The 16,439-nt window shown below is 43.2% G+C and overlaps 1 protein-coding gene across 1 annotated transcript; it reads right to left on the bottom strand.

Moving 5' to 3' along the window:
• Positions 1–6,857: 6,857 nt before the first annotated feature.
• CCDC127 (coiled-coil domain containing 127) lies at positions 6,858–16,184 on the bottom strand. Its single transcript, XM_075271161.1, has 3 exons — positions 16,125–16,184; positions 9,515–9,647; positions 6,858–7,834 (listed from the first exon to the last, which is right to left on the bottom strand). The coding sequence occupies exons 2-3, from the start codon at positions 9,627–9,629 to the stop codon at positions 7,167–7,169; spliced, it is 783 nt and encodes a 260-aa protein (XP_075127262.1). The 5' UTR covers positions 9,630–9,647; positions 16,125–16,184; the 3' UTR covers positions 6,858–7,166.
• Positions 16,185–16,439: the final 255 nt, after the last annotated feature.

Genomic DNA, 16,439 nt, shown 5'->3' with positions numbered 1-16,439 from the left:
GAATACAATGGTGAAGCAGGAGATCATTAGCTTCCTGCTCCACAATTCAGATTTGTATCTGCAAGTGTTGTCTGCAGCTCAGTGCAGACCTGCTGCACAAAAATGTGATCTAAAGCTCCAGGGCCTATGGCAAAATTTGTGCTATGTATAATTTCATACCTCCCAACCGTCCCGATTTCCGCGGGACATTCACGATTTGGGTGACATGTCCCGCGTTCTCGGTTGGAGGGAGGTATGTCCCGATTTCAACTCAGATCTGCGTCCAGAGGACGCAGATCTGAGTTGAACACATATGCGGCTGAAGCAAGGAGCTGACACAGGTCAGCTCCTCGCTTCGCCACTGCCGCTGGCTACTGGCTTGTAGACGCGATCATCACATCGCGTCTACAAGCCAGTAGCCGGCGGCAGCGGCGAAGCGAGGAGCTGACACAGGTCAGCTCCTCGCTTCAGCCGCATATGTGTCAGCGAGAGAGGCGCGCAGTGGCGAAGCGAGGAGCTGACCTGTGTCAGCTCCTCATATGTGTCAGCAAGAGAGGCGCGCAGAGAGCGGCGAGGGAGCGGAGGAGAAGGTAAGTTTAATGTGGAGGTGGAACGTGAAACTGGGGGCAGATGAAGGAGAGGACGGCATGACACTGGGGGCAGAGATGGAGAGGACGGCATGACACTGGGGGCAGAGATGGAGAGGACATGAATCTGGGGGCAGAGATGGAGGGACATGAATCTGGGGGCAGAGATGGGGGGGGACATGAAACTGGGGGCAGAGATGGAGAGGACATGAAACTGGGGGCAGAGATGGGGGACATGAATCTGGGGGCAGAGATGGAGGGGACATGAATCTGGGGGTAGATGAAGGGTGTATATGAAACTGGGGAGAGATAGAGGGGGGACATATAATTTACGGGTGACTGTAGGAGGATTATACTGTGTGCAGGCACATGAAAAATTAACGAGTGGGCGGAGTCAACACAAAAGTGGGTGGGGCAAAATTTGCCGCGGTGCGCTCCAGGGCTTGGTAGCAATGGCTACAACTGCACTCCTTATAGCTACACCCCTGCTTCTGCAATGAGCTGCAGAGAAGAAGAGAACAAAAGAGAGCACCAGGGAGGAAGACCTGGCAAGTCTTTATTATTTATATGGCGCAACTACTGTGTGGAGGGGCCATTGGGGTATGTCATACTCTGTGGAGCAATGAAAGATCAGTGGAAGTCTGGCTCCTGGTATAGCTGCAGATCAGCTGTTTGAAGGGGCTACAGTGCCATGGCCCTCTTCAACATTTTATCAACAAGGGCAACCCCTTTAATTAGGAGGCAATATTAATGAAATGGGGACACGAGGCATTATTTTAATGAAACACACAAGAGGTATTAATGGGGAGCCATGCAGGGGCATTATTAATTTAAAGATGCCTACAGGGGTTATTAGAATAAAAAACAAAAGAGACACCAAGCACACTATGTACACTCACCGGCCACTTTATTAGGTACACCATGCTAGTAACGGGTTGGACCCCCTTTTTCCTTCAGAACTGCCTCAATTCTTCATGGCATAGATTCAACAAGGTGCTGGAAGCATTCTTCAGAGATTTTGGTCCATATTGAAATGATGGCATCACACAGTTGCCGCAGATTTGTCGGCTGCACATCCATGATGCGAATCTCCCGTTCCACCACATCCCAAAGATGCTCTATTGGATTGAGATCTGGTGACTGTGGAGGCCATTGGAGTACAGTGAACTCATTGTCATGTTCAAGAAACCAGTCTGAGATGATTCCAGCTTTATGACATGGCGCATTATCCTGCTGAAAGTAGCCATCAGATGTTGGGTACATTGTGGTCATAAAGGGATGGACATGGTCAGCAACAATACTCAGGTAGGCTTTGGCGTTGCAACGATGCTCAATTGGTACCAAGGGGCCCAAAGAGTGCCAAGAAAATATTCCCCACACCATGACACCACCACCACCAGCCTGAACCGTTGATACAAGGCAGGATGGATCCATGCTTTCATGTTGTTGACGCCAAATTCTGACCCTACCATCCGAATGTCGCAGCAGAAATCGAGACTCATCAGACCAGGCAACGTTTTTCCAATCTTCAATTGTCCAATTTCGATGAGCTTGTGCAAATTGTAGCCTCAGTTTCCTGTTCTTAGCTGAAAGGAGTGGCACCCGGTGTGGTCTTCTGCTGCTGTAGCCCATCTGCCTCAAAGTTCGACGTACTGTGCGTTCAGAGATGCTCTTCTGGCTACCTTGGTTGTAACGGGTGGCTATTTGAGTCACTGTTGCCTTTCTATCAACTCGAACCAGTCTGGCCATTCTCCTCTGACCTCTGGCATCAACAACGCATTTCCGCCCACAGAACTGCCGCTCACTGGATGTTTTTTCTTTTTCAGACCATTTTCTGTAAACCCTAGAGATGGTTGTGCGTGAAAATCCCAGTAGATCAGCAGTTTCTGAAATACTCAGACCAGCCCTTCTGGCACCAACAACCATGCCACGTTCAAAGGCACTCAAATCACCTTTCTTCCCCATACTGATGCTCGGTTTGAACTGCAGGAGATTGTCTTGACCATGTCTACATGCCTAAATGCACTGAGTTGCCGCCATGTGATTGGCTGATTAGAAATTAAGTGTTAACGAGCAGTTGGACAGGTGTACCTAATAAAGTGGCCGGTGAGTGTAGTGTAGAATGTCTGATAAATTTTGGTGGAAATAACCAGAAGATTTAAAAGGACCAAATGGCCTCTCACCTGATGAGGTTGTGACAATCGCTCACAACTACGTTTGGGGTTTACCGTCAGGTGGAGGAGGCAGCACGTCTGATGGACACCGGCCAAGGCCGGGGAAGATAGCGTTTTCAATGAAATGGAAAGACGGCGCTCTCAGGTCACAACAGGATTTTATTCAATAAGACAATGATGCACAACGCTAAAAAATCGCCGCGTTTCGGGCACACCTGCCCTTTCTCAAGTGCGTAACTTCACACAAAGCTCGGTCAGTCTGGAAGATGTATACAAATTGTATACATCTTCCAGACTGACCGAGCTTTGTGTGAAGTTACGCACTTGAGAAAGGGCAGGTGTGCCCGAAACGCGGCGATTTTTTAGCGTTGTGCATCATTGTCTTATTGAATAAAATCCTGTTGTGACCTGAGAGCGCCGTCTTTCCATTTCATTGAAAACGCTACAGGGGTTATTATTCGTTTCTAGGGTATATAGTACTGTATTATAATTGTGGGTAGCAGCAGGACTAGAGATGGACAAACTAATTCACCACAAGCCACATTGTACCCAAATATTCCAAATTGTTAAATTTTTAATGAAACCGAACAAACGGTGACTCATTTCAGAAAAACTAAAATCATACCTTCCAACTTTCAAAGGACAGAAAGATGGATGGAATGTGCGGTGGCTACGCGTGCTGCAATAGCTCCAATTGCCCCACAGTATGCAGTCCCTCTCCTGGTACCCCAGTTTAAACTGCGGGAAACTAGAGGAGGACATTGAACTGTTATAAAGAGGGAGCCCTAACCAAAGTTTCGAATGACCTAACTGCTAAAGACAGGCGTCTCTACTCTGTCCTCCTCCTTGACCTCTCCTCTGCCTTTGACACAGTTGAACACTCTAGTTTAGAAACACTCTCATTCCCTGGCATCTCAGACCCGACCCTTTCCTGGATCTCCTCATACCTCACATTCACCATCTCCAACTCACGTACCACCTCCTCCTCACAATGCCCTCTTTCTGTAGGTGTCCCCCAAGGCTCTGTCCTAGGACCCCTCCTGTTCTCTATCAACACCCTCAGCCTGGGCCAATTCATAGAATTTTATGGTTTTCATTACCATTGCTATGCTGACGACACTCAAATATATCTCTCTGGACTAGATGCTACCTCTGTTGGCCAGAGTTCCAAAGTGTTTAGCGGCTGTAGCCTCCTTCCTCTACTCCCGCTTTCTCAAACTCAACATGGAAAAAAAAAACTGAGTTTATCATCTTCGCCCCACCTTGTACGGCACTTCTACCCGATCCACCTTTAAAAGTTAATGGAACCACACTTACCCCTGTCCCATGGGTCCATTGCCTTGAGATAACCTTGGACTCTAACCTATCCTTCAAGTCCTTTTTTTTTTGGAGGCCGATTTTGAGGCAGAGTCAGCGCCAAAAAACTTTGTGTGCACTGACCCTTATATTTGTGTGTTGTATATAAACCCACACATTTACAGAACCATGGCATTGATGGTACTATATAAATAAATAATAATGACAGTTTGCAGGCTTAAATAGTGGCCTCTGCTTTTTTTTTTTTTTTTCTGAGGCCGAGACTGGAATGATTACCTGCAGGCCCAGCAGCTTGTCAGTGACTATAAACTTTGAAGGTGGATCTGCTGAAAATTCTACCCTGTGACCAAGATGAACTGTATTCAAAATGCACTTGTTTGGGGTTATTTTCCGCCACTCCTGCAAGTCACCTCTTGTCCTGGCTCTCAACTAGGGGTAACAAAGATATTACCTACTCGTATCCCCTTGGAATCTCTCCAACTTCCTGTCCTCCCTTTTCCTGGTTTTGAAACAGTAAAGGATGACAGAAACTAAACTTTTTAATAGTTTAAGGGTGCATTCACACTTTGGATACGCTGACTGATTCTGAACATGAAAACACATTCAGAATCAGCGCGTATAATGCAGATTCCATTCCTTTCAATGGGAGCCGGTATACGAGCGCTCCCCATTGAAATGAATGTGCTGCTTTTTTTCTCTATGGGCCCCTTCATACCGCGTAAACGCTCGGCTCATTCCGAGCTGTACACGCGAGCGCTTCTAAACACTTCCCATTCACTTCAATGGGAGCGCGCTCGTATGCCGGCTCCCATTGAAATGAATGGGATCAGCTTTATATCAGAATCAGTCAGCGTATCCGAAGTATGAATGCACCCTATGGCTAAGTGTTCAAGGACCGGTTCTAAAGTTGGACAAAATATATTGTCTCCTAAAAATGGGATAGCTCAGAGTCTGTCCTTAGACTGCTTGTCCATTGTTGGAATAATGTTTATTATTGCCTGTATTGCAACAACTACTGTGTATATGTTTATTACTGCATGAGCTTCTGTCTCCAAGGATAGTGTTTATATTGTTAATAAAGCACTGTTAAAAATGTGGGGCCACAGGAGCAGAGTAGGAAGTTCCTGTTTGTAGAGCAGAGCACAAAGATCACAGACAAGATGCTGAGATACTAAGCTACTGAATACAACTTGTAAAGTGTATTATCCTAGTTCCTGAATAAATAGATGTGTACTGTTGAATGCCTGGACAGTGCAAAGATTAATCCGCTGCAAACATCCATGAAGTCAGAAGGAGGAAAAAAAAAATACCAAAAAAACCCTCAAAAACATTTAGCTTGATTGTGTGATGAATGTGCAATTTTACTTTTCTCTAGGTCCACCTTAACTCCAGACGTCCAAGGAGTGTTTTTTTTTAAATATAAAAATATATATATATACACACACACACACACACACACACACACACACACACACACACACACACACACACACACACACACACACACACACACACACACACACACACTGCAGGAGAGGGTACAGGGACAACTAAGAAATCGTAAAGACCAACAAACCAACTGGAGAATCAGTGCCTTGATGTCATCCATTAAGGATGGCTGCTCCTCTAAGACTCTTTCAATGCAGCCTTGACATGACTATAACATTAGAGACCAATTTTGATGCAAATACACTAGACCAGCTGTGATCTCCCTTTGGGTTTATGGGTTTCCTGTCTCCCCGAAATAAAGGGACAGAGGGGGAACTTAGACATGCATTTTTACACCTCTACCAGGTGCTCACTTCACAGTGCCAGGGTTCATGTCAGGCTCAACAGACACCTTCGACACCTCTGGCAGCATGGTTACAATCCTACCCTAAGGAGGAGGCTCTCCAGGTTGGGCACCATTTTATAAACCTTGGAACCATAATGACGTAACTTCTTCCTCTAATAGGAAGGTATTTTCCTGTACTTGCAAAAGTAAGGCTCCGTTCCCACAGAGTAACGTGCCGCGCATTCAGACATGTATACACGTGTCAGTGTGAGCGCTTAAAACAGATCCCATTCACTTCAATGTGTGCCAGTTTACGGGTGCTACACATTGAAATCAATGGGAGGCTTTTTAACCCATTGATTTCAATGTGTAGCACGTGTGAGCCGGCACACATTGAAGTGAATGGGATCTGTTTTGAGCGCTCACACTCTGACACATTTATACGTGTCTGAATGCGCGGCGCATTACTCTGTGGGAATGGAGCCTTACTTTAAACTCAAAAAAAAAAATTTTTTTAAATGTTTTTTTCCACTTCATCTTATTTTGTCAAATCAGTTGCACTGTCTCACTCCACTCACTGGCCCTTGTAGAAATCCATGCATCTGCTGCAGAAACAATGCTATTTAAGAGGTATGGAACAAATTTGTAGTTGCAGAACTACCTGTAACAAATCTGCCATGTATGAACAGACCACTCAGAATAAAGGGGCTATACCCTAGTGAAAGGGTCTCTTATTTTCCTACTATGTATAGTGATGCTCTCGAACAATTTTGTAATTTACTTTATTAAACTTTTTTTTTTTTTTTTTAAATAGAAAGGGAGTCTGTCAGTAGGAAAATAGTAGCGAGAGACAAGTTTGATTACTTATGTTGTTGAAATCAAAATACAGTGTGCTTATACAGCACTTAAGGAGCAACACATGCTTAGTTTGGATAAAGGCTTTACTCACATTTTGACAAAGCAATAAAAGGCACTTAAGCCAAAAAGTGAGCATTGTGCAACACCATATTGATCTGAATAGGCCGCTTACTTTCCACATTTATTTTAATTGTTCTTTACAATGAAAGGTAGACAAAGAAAACAGACTACAGAGTTTACTATATAGAGCTTACATGTCAGCTAGGCTAGGTTCACACTAGCATCGGTTTCCGTTCTTTGGGTCCACTTGGGGACCCAAAAACCGGAAACTCAATCCACTTAAACAGTTACCCACAGAAACCCAGACTATAATGGGGTCTGCCAGGTTTCCACCCCAAAAATGCAGAGAGAAAAGTCCTGCTTGTTCCTGTGAAGACAGAGCACTAGTGTGAACCAAGCCTTACCCAGGAAACACCTTTACTTTCCTATCATATCTTCCAATCTTTTAAATTTCTTTAAGTCTACAATCAGTTCCCAGTATTTTAGGTAGATCCACATTAGTTTGCCATTTTCATACTTATTGGAGTTTGTCAGAACAGCACAATGGTTGTCATGTTTAAAGATGTCAATCAAACCATCCGTCATTCCCACCTCCACAGCTATTGGATTGCTGGCAGCTTTGATGAGCATATTTTTTTCTATTTTAAATCTATTTTTTCTATTTGTTGTCCAACTACAATAAATGTTCTGTCTCTCTTTTAGTGCATCTTCAAATTCTTTTAACAAGCTTTTAGCATTTGTCTGCCATTCTTCTTCCCTCTGCAGGTGACTTGTATACAAGGCCTGCACATTGCTACTCTTCCGAGCTTCCTTTATTTCCTGCTGCAACTGGTCTCGCTCACGTTCCATCTGCCTTCTCTCTTCAACAAGCTTCTTGCTTTGAGCAATGAGGGCTTGGCGATAACTAAGAGTTCGGTTTTGTTCTTTGTCAAGTTCAATTTCCAAGTGAGCCACTGCCCGTCTATTTTCCACAATAATATCGCGATACTTTGTTTCCAGTTCCTTCTCAGCCAGGTTCACTTTCTGAAGGTATTCAGATTTGGCTTTTGTAATTTCTTTCTCAGATTCCTTTGACCAAATCCATCCTAGAGAGAAGAACATTACATTTCAAATAAATAATGCTATATCATGCTTTCTAGGACAGCATAAAAAAGCGGATTAATGAATTATAACAATGAAACATAATTGGGGAAGAATCTAGTAAATTATTAATGAACTGTATACGTGACTCATACATTTACTAAAACAGTCTCAAGCATTGATCTTGGTTTTCCCAATTGCCCTCTCTCAGCAGCTTTGCCGGTTGTCTCTTCTTCTCAAAACCTATTAGTCAACAAGCTGGTGGATGAGTTTTGTTTGATGAACAGGACACTATGAATTACCTCATGGCAGTCTATGGCAGATTTCCTATGTAACTATTGAAATCGGCTACACACAGGCTTCAGTAGGTAGACTCCAGGCTGGACACATAAGAATAGAATTTTAGGTAGGAGGGTAGAAGGTTATTGGTAACAAGTAAACAATTCATCAGTTCCCAAGGTCCTTATCAGTTCAAAGAGTGGTCTTTTATGGCTGCTTCAGATCAAGGATTCCTGTAAGATGCCATAAACCCATGTGACAGCGATGCCTCCGCTCTGTGTTACTCACTACACTGACTGCCTATTCAATACAGGATACAATATAAACTTATCACCTTCATCCACAAGTCTCTCCATAATGTTGCACCTCCTTGCATTTCCTTCTCCATCCCAGTCTTTTGCCCAACACAAACAAACATTCTCTGTTATATACCTCCCATACCCGTATCCAAAATATCACCCGAGTTGTACTACTTCTCTGGAATGCACTACCCTAGACAACCAGGTTAACTCACAATTTTAACAGCTTCAAGTACAAACTAAATACACATCTTTTCAGACAAGCCTATCGCAATTCCTAATATAAACTTTTCCTCCTCTCCGGACATTTTCCTGCTTACAACTTCACCAGGGCAAGAAGTTGCTTCCACTGCTACTCCCATGGTTGTAAGGTGCTGCCATGCGGTTTTACAGCTAATAAGACTGCTATCAGAGGTTACACTACTTGTATACTACATCAAGCATCACGCTGGATAGGTCCTCTCCAAGTACAACAGGGCAGTTGCCAGGGACTTTTACACGAATATGGTTGCTGTGCTGTAGTTGGGTTGAACAAACACACTGTTCCTTCATTGTGTTCTTTCAGCAATTTATTTTTTATTTTTGCCTCTACAAGACCCCAAACCCAATAAACTATATATTAGCATAAAAGATATAACCACAAACGCTATAAAGCCCCAACTACCCAACCAGGTACCAGCATGATGTTGTCCACTTGTACCATAAGTGATTATATGCAGAAACCTATGGACTCCATAGATTTTAATAGGGTCCCCCCATTACAGGCTATGGAGTCCATGTGTTTTCATTGCTCACCGCTTTTTAAAACGGTCGGTATTCCATTCAGGGGGTCCCCAAGCGGACTCCCCAAAAGGAATACTAAACGCAACTGTGACCAGGCCTAAGATGTGAATGGAATTTAAGACATTTATTGTACTGTAATTCATTAAATTCGTTCCATGACAAAATTAACATTTGGACAATCTTACTGTATTATCTATTACATAAATCAAAATGTATTTCACTTTGTACATGCAGAGAGTATCCTGCACACAAAGTCAAAATTTACTAATTTTATTCTATTAATACAAAAATAAGTTTACCACATAATAAACAATTTTAACTTACGAAAAGCAGCAAGTGCCAACATCGGTACCAGCAAAGCATAGTTCCATTTATTCCCATCTCCGTCACCTCCATTTGGACGAATATTCCATTGGGGTGGATTGTTTAAATTATTCATTGGTGTTCACCTTAAAACCTTGAAGCAATAGGAGAGGAAAAATTAAAAGTTGTACCATACTAAGTTTACTACTTTTGCACTTTTTTCAGTTGATCTTAAAAGGGATTCTATCACTAGAATACCCTTTTTAAACTAAATACACATAGGAATAGCGTTTCTTCTCTTACCATTATCATTCTGATCCACGCCACCATTCCTTAAAAAACTAAATAAATAAAAATCTTCTCTCTTCCTTCTGCAAATGAGTTCTCTCGCCACACTGGGGGCGTCCCGTGTGCTGCTTAAAGACTCTCCAGTCACAGCCTCTGTTTCCTTCTCTGCCTCTTTTCTCCAAAAAGCGTTTGACTGCGCATGTCCCTCAGCTATTTTCCTGTGCCCTCTCCCATTCAACCACAAGGAAAATGGCCAACGGACATGCGCAGTTGGTGGAGGAGCGCGATAGAAGGGGCAGAGAAGAAGATAGGGGCAGTCACTGGAGAGTCTTCAAGCAGCACTAGAGCATTGGGAATGCCCCCAGTCCTGTGAGAAAATTTGCATAAGGAAGAAAGAAGATATTTCTAATGAACATAAGCATAGCCTTTCTTAAGGCTATCCCTACGTGTATTTAGTATAAAATGGTATTTTAGTGATAGAATCCCTTTAACTTAAAGAGGATCTTTATGTTAATCCCCACCAACTCGAGTAAAGGATGTGAGATTCAGAACTACAACCATAAAGTGTACAGTGTCAGAACTCCGAATAACATCCCTTTTCTGCTACTGCTTTACACCGCCTAACAATGCAGACCCTACAATGCATAAAAAGCACCACAACTTACAGAGATAATTGCTTGGTGGGTGCTTAAGAAAAAATTTCAGCTGTGCTGTTATAAATAAAAATATTTAAGTTGAACTTTGTGGAACTAGTGAAAGGTTCTCTTTAACCCCTTAAAGACACATCCTAAAAGTAACTTAAGGACCAGGCCTCATACCTTGCTAACGCCCCCTCTGTAGCTTGTGCTCCAAGTAGTCCTCCTCCTCTGTTCTAGTAACCGCCTCCAGCGTCTGTATTCTCGAGCATACGCAATGGAAATCGCAGGCATGCGCAGTAACTCTCCCTTCCTGAGCGCTTCTGCACATGCTCGAGCGCCATTTTCTTGTGGAGAACTGTGGAGTTCTCCACAAGCTAGAGGGGGCGAGAGCAAGGTATGACACAGGGGGGTGCACGGAGGCTTGTGGGAACGCTCAGGGTGCACTGAGGGGCTCATTTACAGATCGGTTTTACTGATATATAATAAAAATGGGTGGGTTTCTTTGGAAAAAAAAAAAAAAAAAGGGCAGCAGCACCTGAATAGGCTTTTTTATGGCTATTCAGTCATATGAATCTCTCAAATGACGAAATTATTTTGGAGCACAGTTTGGTTTTTAAACTTCAAGCCACTTTTGCAAAGCCCCTCAAATTGCCAGTAAAGTGAAATCCGTAGATTGACCCCCATTTTGGAAAGTACACCACTGAATGAATTTATCAAGTGGCAGAGCAAACATTTTTAACCCTTACGTGTTGCATTAATTTAGTTTTCACACATTACGGAAAAAGTGAAAATTGCGATTTTTCCAGAAATACGCAGTTTCAGTACCAGATATGTTGCGTCCACCTTGTGTCAGCAGAGACACACTCAAAACTTAAGCAGGTATCCTGGGCACAGCAGATTTTGGAACGTTCATCTCTGATACATATTACACATTGAAATGGAGTCTTTCTGGAAAAATTACCAATTTTCACCTTTCACTTTCAGCTGCATATTGATTTCTGGAAAATAAATAAATGCAACACTTGGTAGTTAAAATGCTCACTGTTCTCTGGGTAAATGCAGGGGTGTAGTCTCCAAAATGAGGTCACAAGGCATGGATTTGCACTTTATGAGAATTTCAGGGCTCTGAAAAAGTAGAATGATGTCCAAACACCAAACCATCTAAATCTGGGCTTCAAAAACCACATGATTTTCCTATGACATTAAGTAGGTTATCCTGGGTACTAGATATGAGCGAGTCTATTCGAAACGGCCGTTTCGAATAGCACGCACCCATACGAATGAATGAACAAAGCCATTTCATTCATTCCTATGGGTGCGTGCTATTTGAAACGGCCGTTTCGAATAGTACTCTCATCTCTACTGGGTACATCAATGTTATTCACGTGGTCATAAACTGCAGTTTGAGTTCACAGATGTGAAGGAGAACTATGACTTTTGGAGTGCAGATTTAGAGGTTTGGCATCTGGATGCCTTATTAGGTTTGCAGAGCCTCTAAGATATCAGAAAATTGAAATTCCCGTAGGGAGTGACCCCAATTTGAAAACTACACCCCTCAAAGAATTTACCAGATGGTGTAACGAGTATAAGTATCCTGGAACATGAATATACAGCAGATTGTGAAAAGTGAATATGTAAGTTGTGCAGAGTACATTGGGAACACCAAATTCCCTACTATTTCCCGGGTAGCTCCTATGATTTGGAAAGGGGGGAGGGGGTGTCACTTCTCCCTTGTAAGCTAAATTTAGGGTATACCCCGATATACGCTCACACAGTTTATGTATTCCCTTCCTGCCACAGCCAGTTGTGTTCAATGGTTTGTCTGGCAATTTTGGGGGTTATTGCCTTTACATTGTACAAGCTATTTGTATAGATTTTTACCTTTTAATGTTTTTCTGCATAGCATAAGTAACGAGTTACCTTTATTCTGAGGGTCAGTGCAATCCTGGCGATAACTGGGTCATATCCTACTAATATTATAAAGGTGAAAGTTTGTGTGTTTTGATGCTTGTTCCTCAATCAAGCAAAAACTGCTCAACGGATTTGGATGAAATTTGGCACATAGATATTTTGTAAACTCGATTAAAACATAGGCTACTTTTTATCCCGGTAAATGATATGGCTTCACGACTTATGCATTTTTGTTCACATACTATATTACACTCCTCTTATCTCACCTTTGAGAAAGTCACGCCGTTCCTTAAAAATACGATGCGCGAGTGAACTCATCCAGGCGTCAGAGGGCTGTACGGACCTTACTGACCATGCGCAGTACACTCTGTTTGGTGAAGACGTGAGTGTACTGCACATGCGCGCAATTGCAGCCTTGGAAATATGGCCGCCATGCGCAGTCTGCTCTAACAGAGTCTCGCTGTCAGAGCCGACTGCGCAGGCGTCAGACATGGCGAAGAAAGAAGACGACAGACAAGGGGAGGAGGCAGATGAAGAAGAAGGACGCCCCCATTGCTGCAGAGACCTCATTAGCATACCGGTAAGTACCGGTATTTCTAAGGAACAGCGTGACAGAGACCACATCTAAAGGTAGGAGACAAATAGCCTTTCTTAAGGCTATTCCGACGTGGTAATTAGAAAAAAATAAGTTTCTTTAATGGTAGAATCCCTTTAATCCAAATCGGCAGTTTGCCAATTTTCAACATGCCTGGAAAAAGAAAATCTAATTTGTTGCAAACAACAACAGCTATGAACATAGCCAGAAGTCACAGAGGTCTCCTCAATTGGAGCTGATGGGGATCATTGGTGCCAACAACACACTCATTATATGGTGTCCCAGCAAGCTGCTGAGATGCCAGAACAATCACAGGCATGGTGTGAGGAACAAGTTCAGCAGCAGGACAGCTGCTGAAATGCTGGAGCAGGCAAACCATCGACAGCAGCAATTTGCTAAATATAGGCAGATCATTGGCGCCAACAACCCGCAGACAATAGATAATGTTTTTGGGTTTTTTTTTGGTCTGGACAACTTCTTTAACCCTTTCCTGACATCCGCTGTAGTAGTATGGCACTGTCGAGAAGGACATCCCGCAAACCACCATAATACTGTGTGCGCATCCTGCCTTGCGAGTGTCATCCATATCTTATAAAGTCAATGCAATAGAAAAATCACAGCCCAGATTGGCCTAAAAATTGGTATAAACTAAAGCATCCAAGAGCATATTCATATCAAATTCAAATGCAATGTCCAAAAACACATATATATATATATATATATATATATATGGGTCACTCACTCTTCAAGGCGTGTAAGAAAATCGCAGCGAGACTTCTTGGTTCCTCCGGCTTGGAACACAGATACAAACAACATGGAAAGAGACGTGAAGTCCAGCGAAATCCTTATCGGTAAAAATTGTTCACTTTATTTAATCCATGATAAAAAATACATGCATCTCCATATATAGTGCGTGGCTCAAGGCGTATGGATGACTGAGACCACAGCAGATGTCAGTAACAGACTGTACGTTTCTTTGATAAATTGAGATATGCAATCTACTCAGTTTAGATTTCAGCTGCTTTTTTGTACAACCCTTTCCGCCATATAAGGGTGTGGGCCGATTAGACATACCAAGCTATGAGTAAGAAACGATCTGTTTCGAAACGCGTCAGCTGGTCAGTCTAAGTCTGTTACTGACATCTGCTGTGGTCTCAGTCATCCATACGCCTTGAGCCACGCACTATATATGGAGATGCATGTATTTTTTATCATGGATTAAATAAAGTGAACAATTTTTACCGATAAGGATTTCGCTGGACTTCACGTCTCTTTCCATGTTATCCATATCTTATGGCTGATACTGTCCTGTAACACCCGCGGTCAGAACTTTACGAGCGCTCCCATTGAAGTGAATGGGAAGTGCTCGGCAGCCCTGCTGTAATGCCGGCGTGTACGGCTCTCATACACGCCCGGCGTTACGTAGTGTGCATGCACCCTTATATATTATATATTAATACATATATACTTGTATAGTAAAGCAAGCACTGACCACAGGCATTAAAGGTTTTCTTTTCCTGGACAGAATTTATTTATTTATTTTTAAAAGGTCTGTTAGTGCAAATAATGGGTTAATAAGTATACCTTTAATAGTGTTTGGAGTGATTTCTGGGTGTCTGTGGTTGCTGCTGATCGCTATCATAGTGCTGAGAGGTCCCAGCCATCTCCAGCTGGCCCCGTACCACTCCAGGCAACCCTGCACTACCGCGCCGACCCCTTTCCCCCGTGTGTGTCTTAAAGTCCGAAAAATACAGTAAATAAAGTGCCATTTTTTTCTGTTTCACCTCTAATAAAAGTTGTAATAAAAAGTGATCAAAGCAATAGACCTTCTTGAAAATGGTATAACTAAAAAGTATACCTGGTCGCAGGGAAGTCTGTTAGTGCTATTAATAAGTGCACTCAAATACCTATAGCAATTTGAATGATTTCTGGGAGCTACTGCATCCTCCGCACTTTCCTCCACCTACCCCTTCATGGTATATAATGCTCCACAGTGTCCCCTGCACAGTATATTATGCACATGCGCAGTCCATATTATACGGCACTACATGCCGACAGGACTCCCCTCTTCTTACTCTATGCCCACGCTTTTGCTTGCTTTCACGTCCAGACCCGGGAGAACATGCCAGACCAGCACCTCCTCTAAGTGGTTGGCGGGCACATGCAATGAAGAGGTGGCCTTCCAGAGATGACGTCCCAGGATCCATATATCCACAGGAGGTACAGGTAAGTATTATGGGACTGGATGGTGGGCCTTAAAGGGATTCGATCATTGGATTTTTAGTGTTCTAACAGGGGGCAGAGGAAAAACAAAAAAACTACATGCATACCAGTCCCTGTAGCTCCCTGGCAGGACTAAGGCCCTTCACCAATTGCCTCATCAGTTCCATCAGAATACCATAAGAGACCCGCCCAAGCAGAAAAACCTTCAGGGCACGGGAAGACACCGAAGCAACAGGCTTTATTTTTCCCCACTGCTCCCATCTCATTTAAAAGAGTTGTACTTTTTTTTTTTTTTTGCCTGGACAACCCCTTTAAGCTCTCATAAGGTTCTGTGAATGGAAAAACAAAAAAAACCACTATGCAGTTTGGAAGGCGGGTACTCAAAAACAGAAACTTAAAAATGCCTCTGCTGGGAAGGGGTTAATAGCAAAAAGTGATACTTAAAAAAAAAAACCAAAAACATAAGTTCACACTCTCCAGTGCAGTCAATTTCACATAAGCAACATTTATTGTCACCAGGTGAGGCTAGAACCCCTCTCCCATCCCCCCTTCACACATTATTCCCCCCATATGACCCATACTGGGGTGATTGCTCCTAGAACTGATCTTAGTACATTAGCCCCAGTTACAGGAGGAACTCTTCACCCTGCGACCCCAGTAGTCATGTGATCACCAGAGGGGAGGCTGCCATAGCTGTATACCCCACATATACCTCCCCTATTGGAGCTCTGGCCTGAGGTAGAAGGAGCATTAGTGCACATGCGCGTATACAGCGAGGCACGGCACAGTCTATTTCATATGTAGGACTTTACAACGGAGGACGAAGCTTCATAAAGAACAGTAACAATACATTCCGAGAACCCTGCTGGGGCCATTACATAGAGCACAAAGCTACTTCATGAGGGGACAGCACATGACCTTAGTCAGCCAGTCCATGTAGAAGATCCTAAAGAAATACGATCTTAGTAAATATTACCTGACAGTGAGCAAGTTGTCACATCAGGCTGTGATCGCATGATGAAATGAAGATGGCCGCCAAGCAGGAAGTGTCTGCTGAGCAGCCTGTAATAGAGCACTACAATGATCAGCTGACCAGTGGTCATGTGATACTATAGGGGAGGGGCAGTATGAGACCATGCGGGGGGCGTATAAAGAAGACTTGGAAGTGCTGCTACACAGGGAAACAGTGGATCCATATAATGGACACTAGATGACAGCAATGCAAAGTCCAGCAAATTCTACACTATGTATGGGTGATGATGTAGAGTAGATCTGCACACATAGCAACAGA

Source organism: Leptodactylus fuscus, chromosome 4 (assembly GCF_031893055.1).
Source record: "Leptodactylus fuscus isolate aLepFus1 chromosome 4, aLepFus1.hap2, whole genome shotgun sequence".
Taxonomy (NCBI): domain Eukaryota; kingdom Metazoa; phylum Chordata; class Amphibia; order Anura; family Leptodactylidae; genus Leptodactylus; species Leptodactylus fuscus.
This window is presented reverse-complemented; position numbering and strand designations above follow the sequence as displayed.

Coding starts and splice junctions, on each gene's coding strand:
- CCDC127 (XM_075271161.1), bottom strand. CDS start 9,629: ATGAATAATTTAAACAATCCACCCCAATGGAATATTCGTCCAAATGGA. Junction 7,835..9,514: donor GTTGGCACTTGCTGCTTTTC/GTAAGTTAAAAT, acceptor TCTTCTCTCTAG/GATGGATTTGGTCAAAGGAA.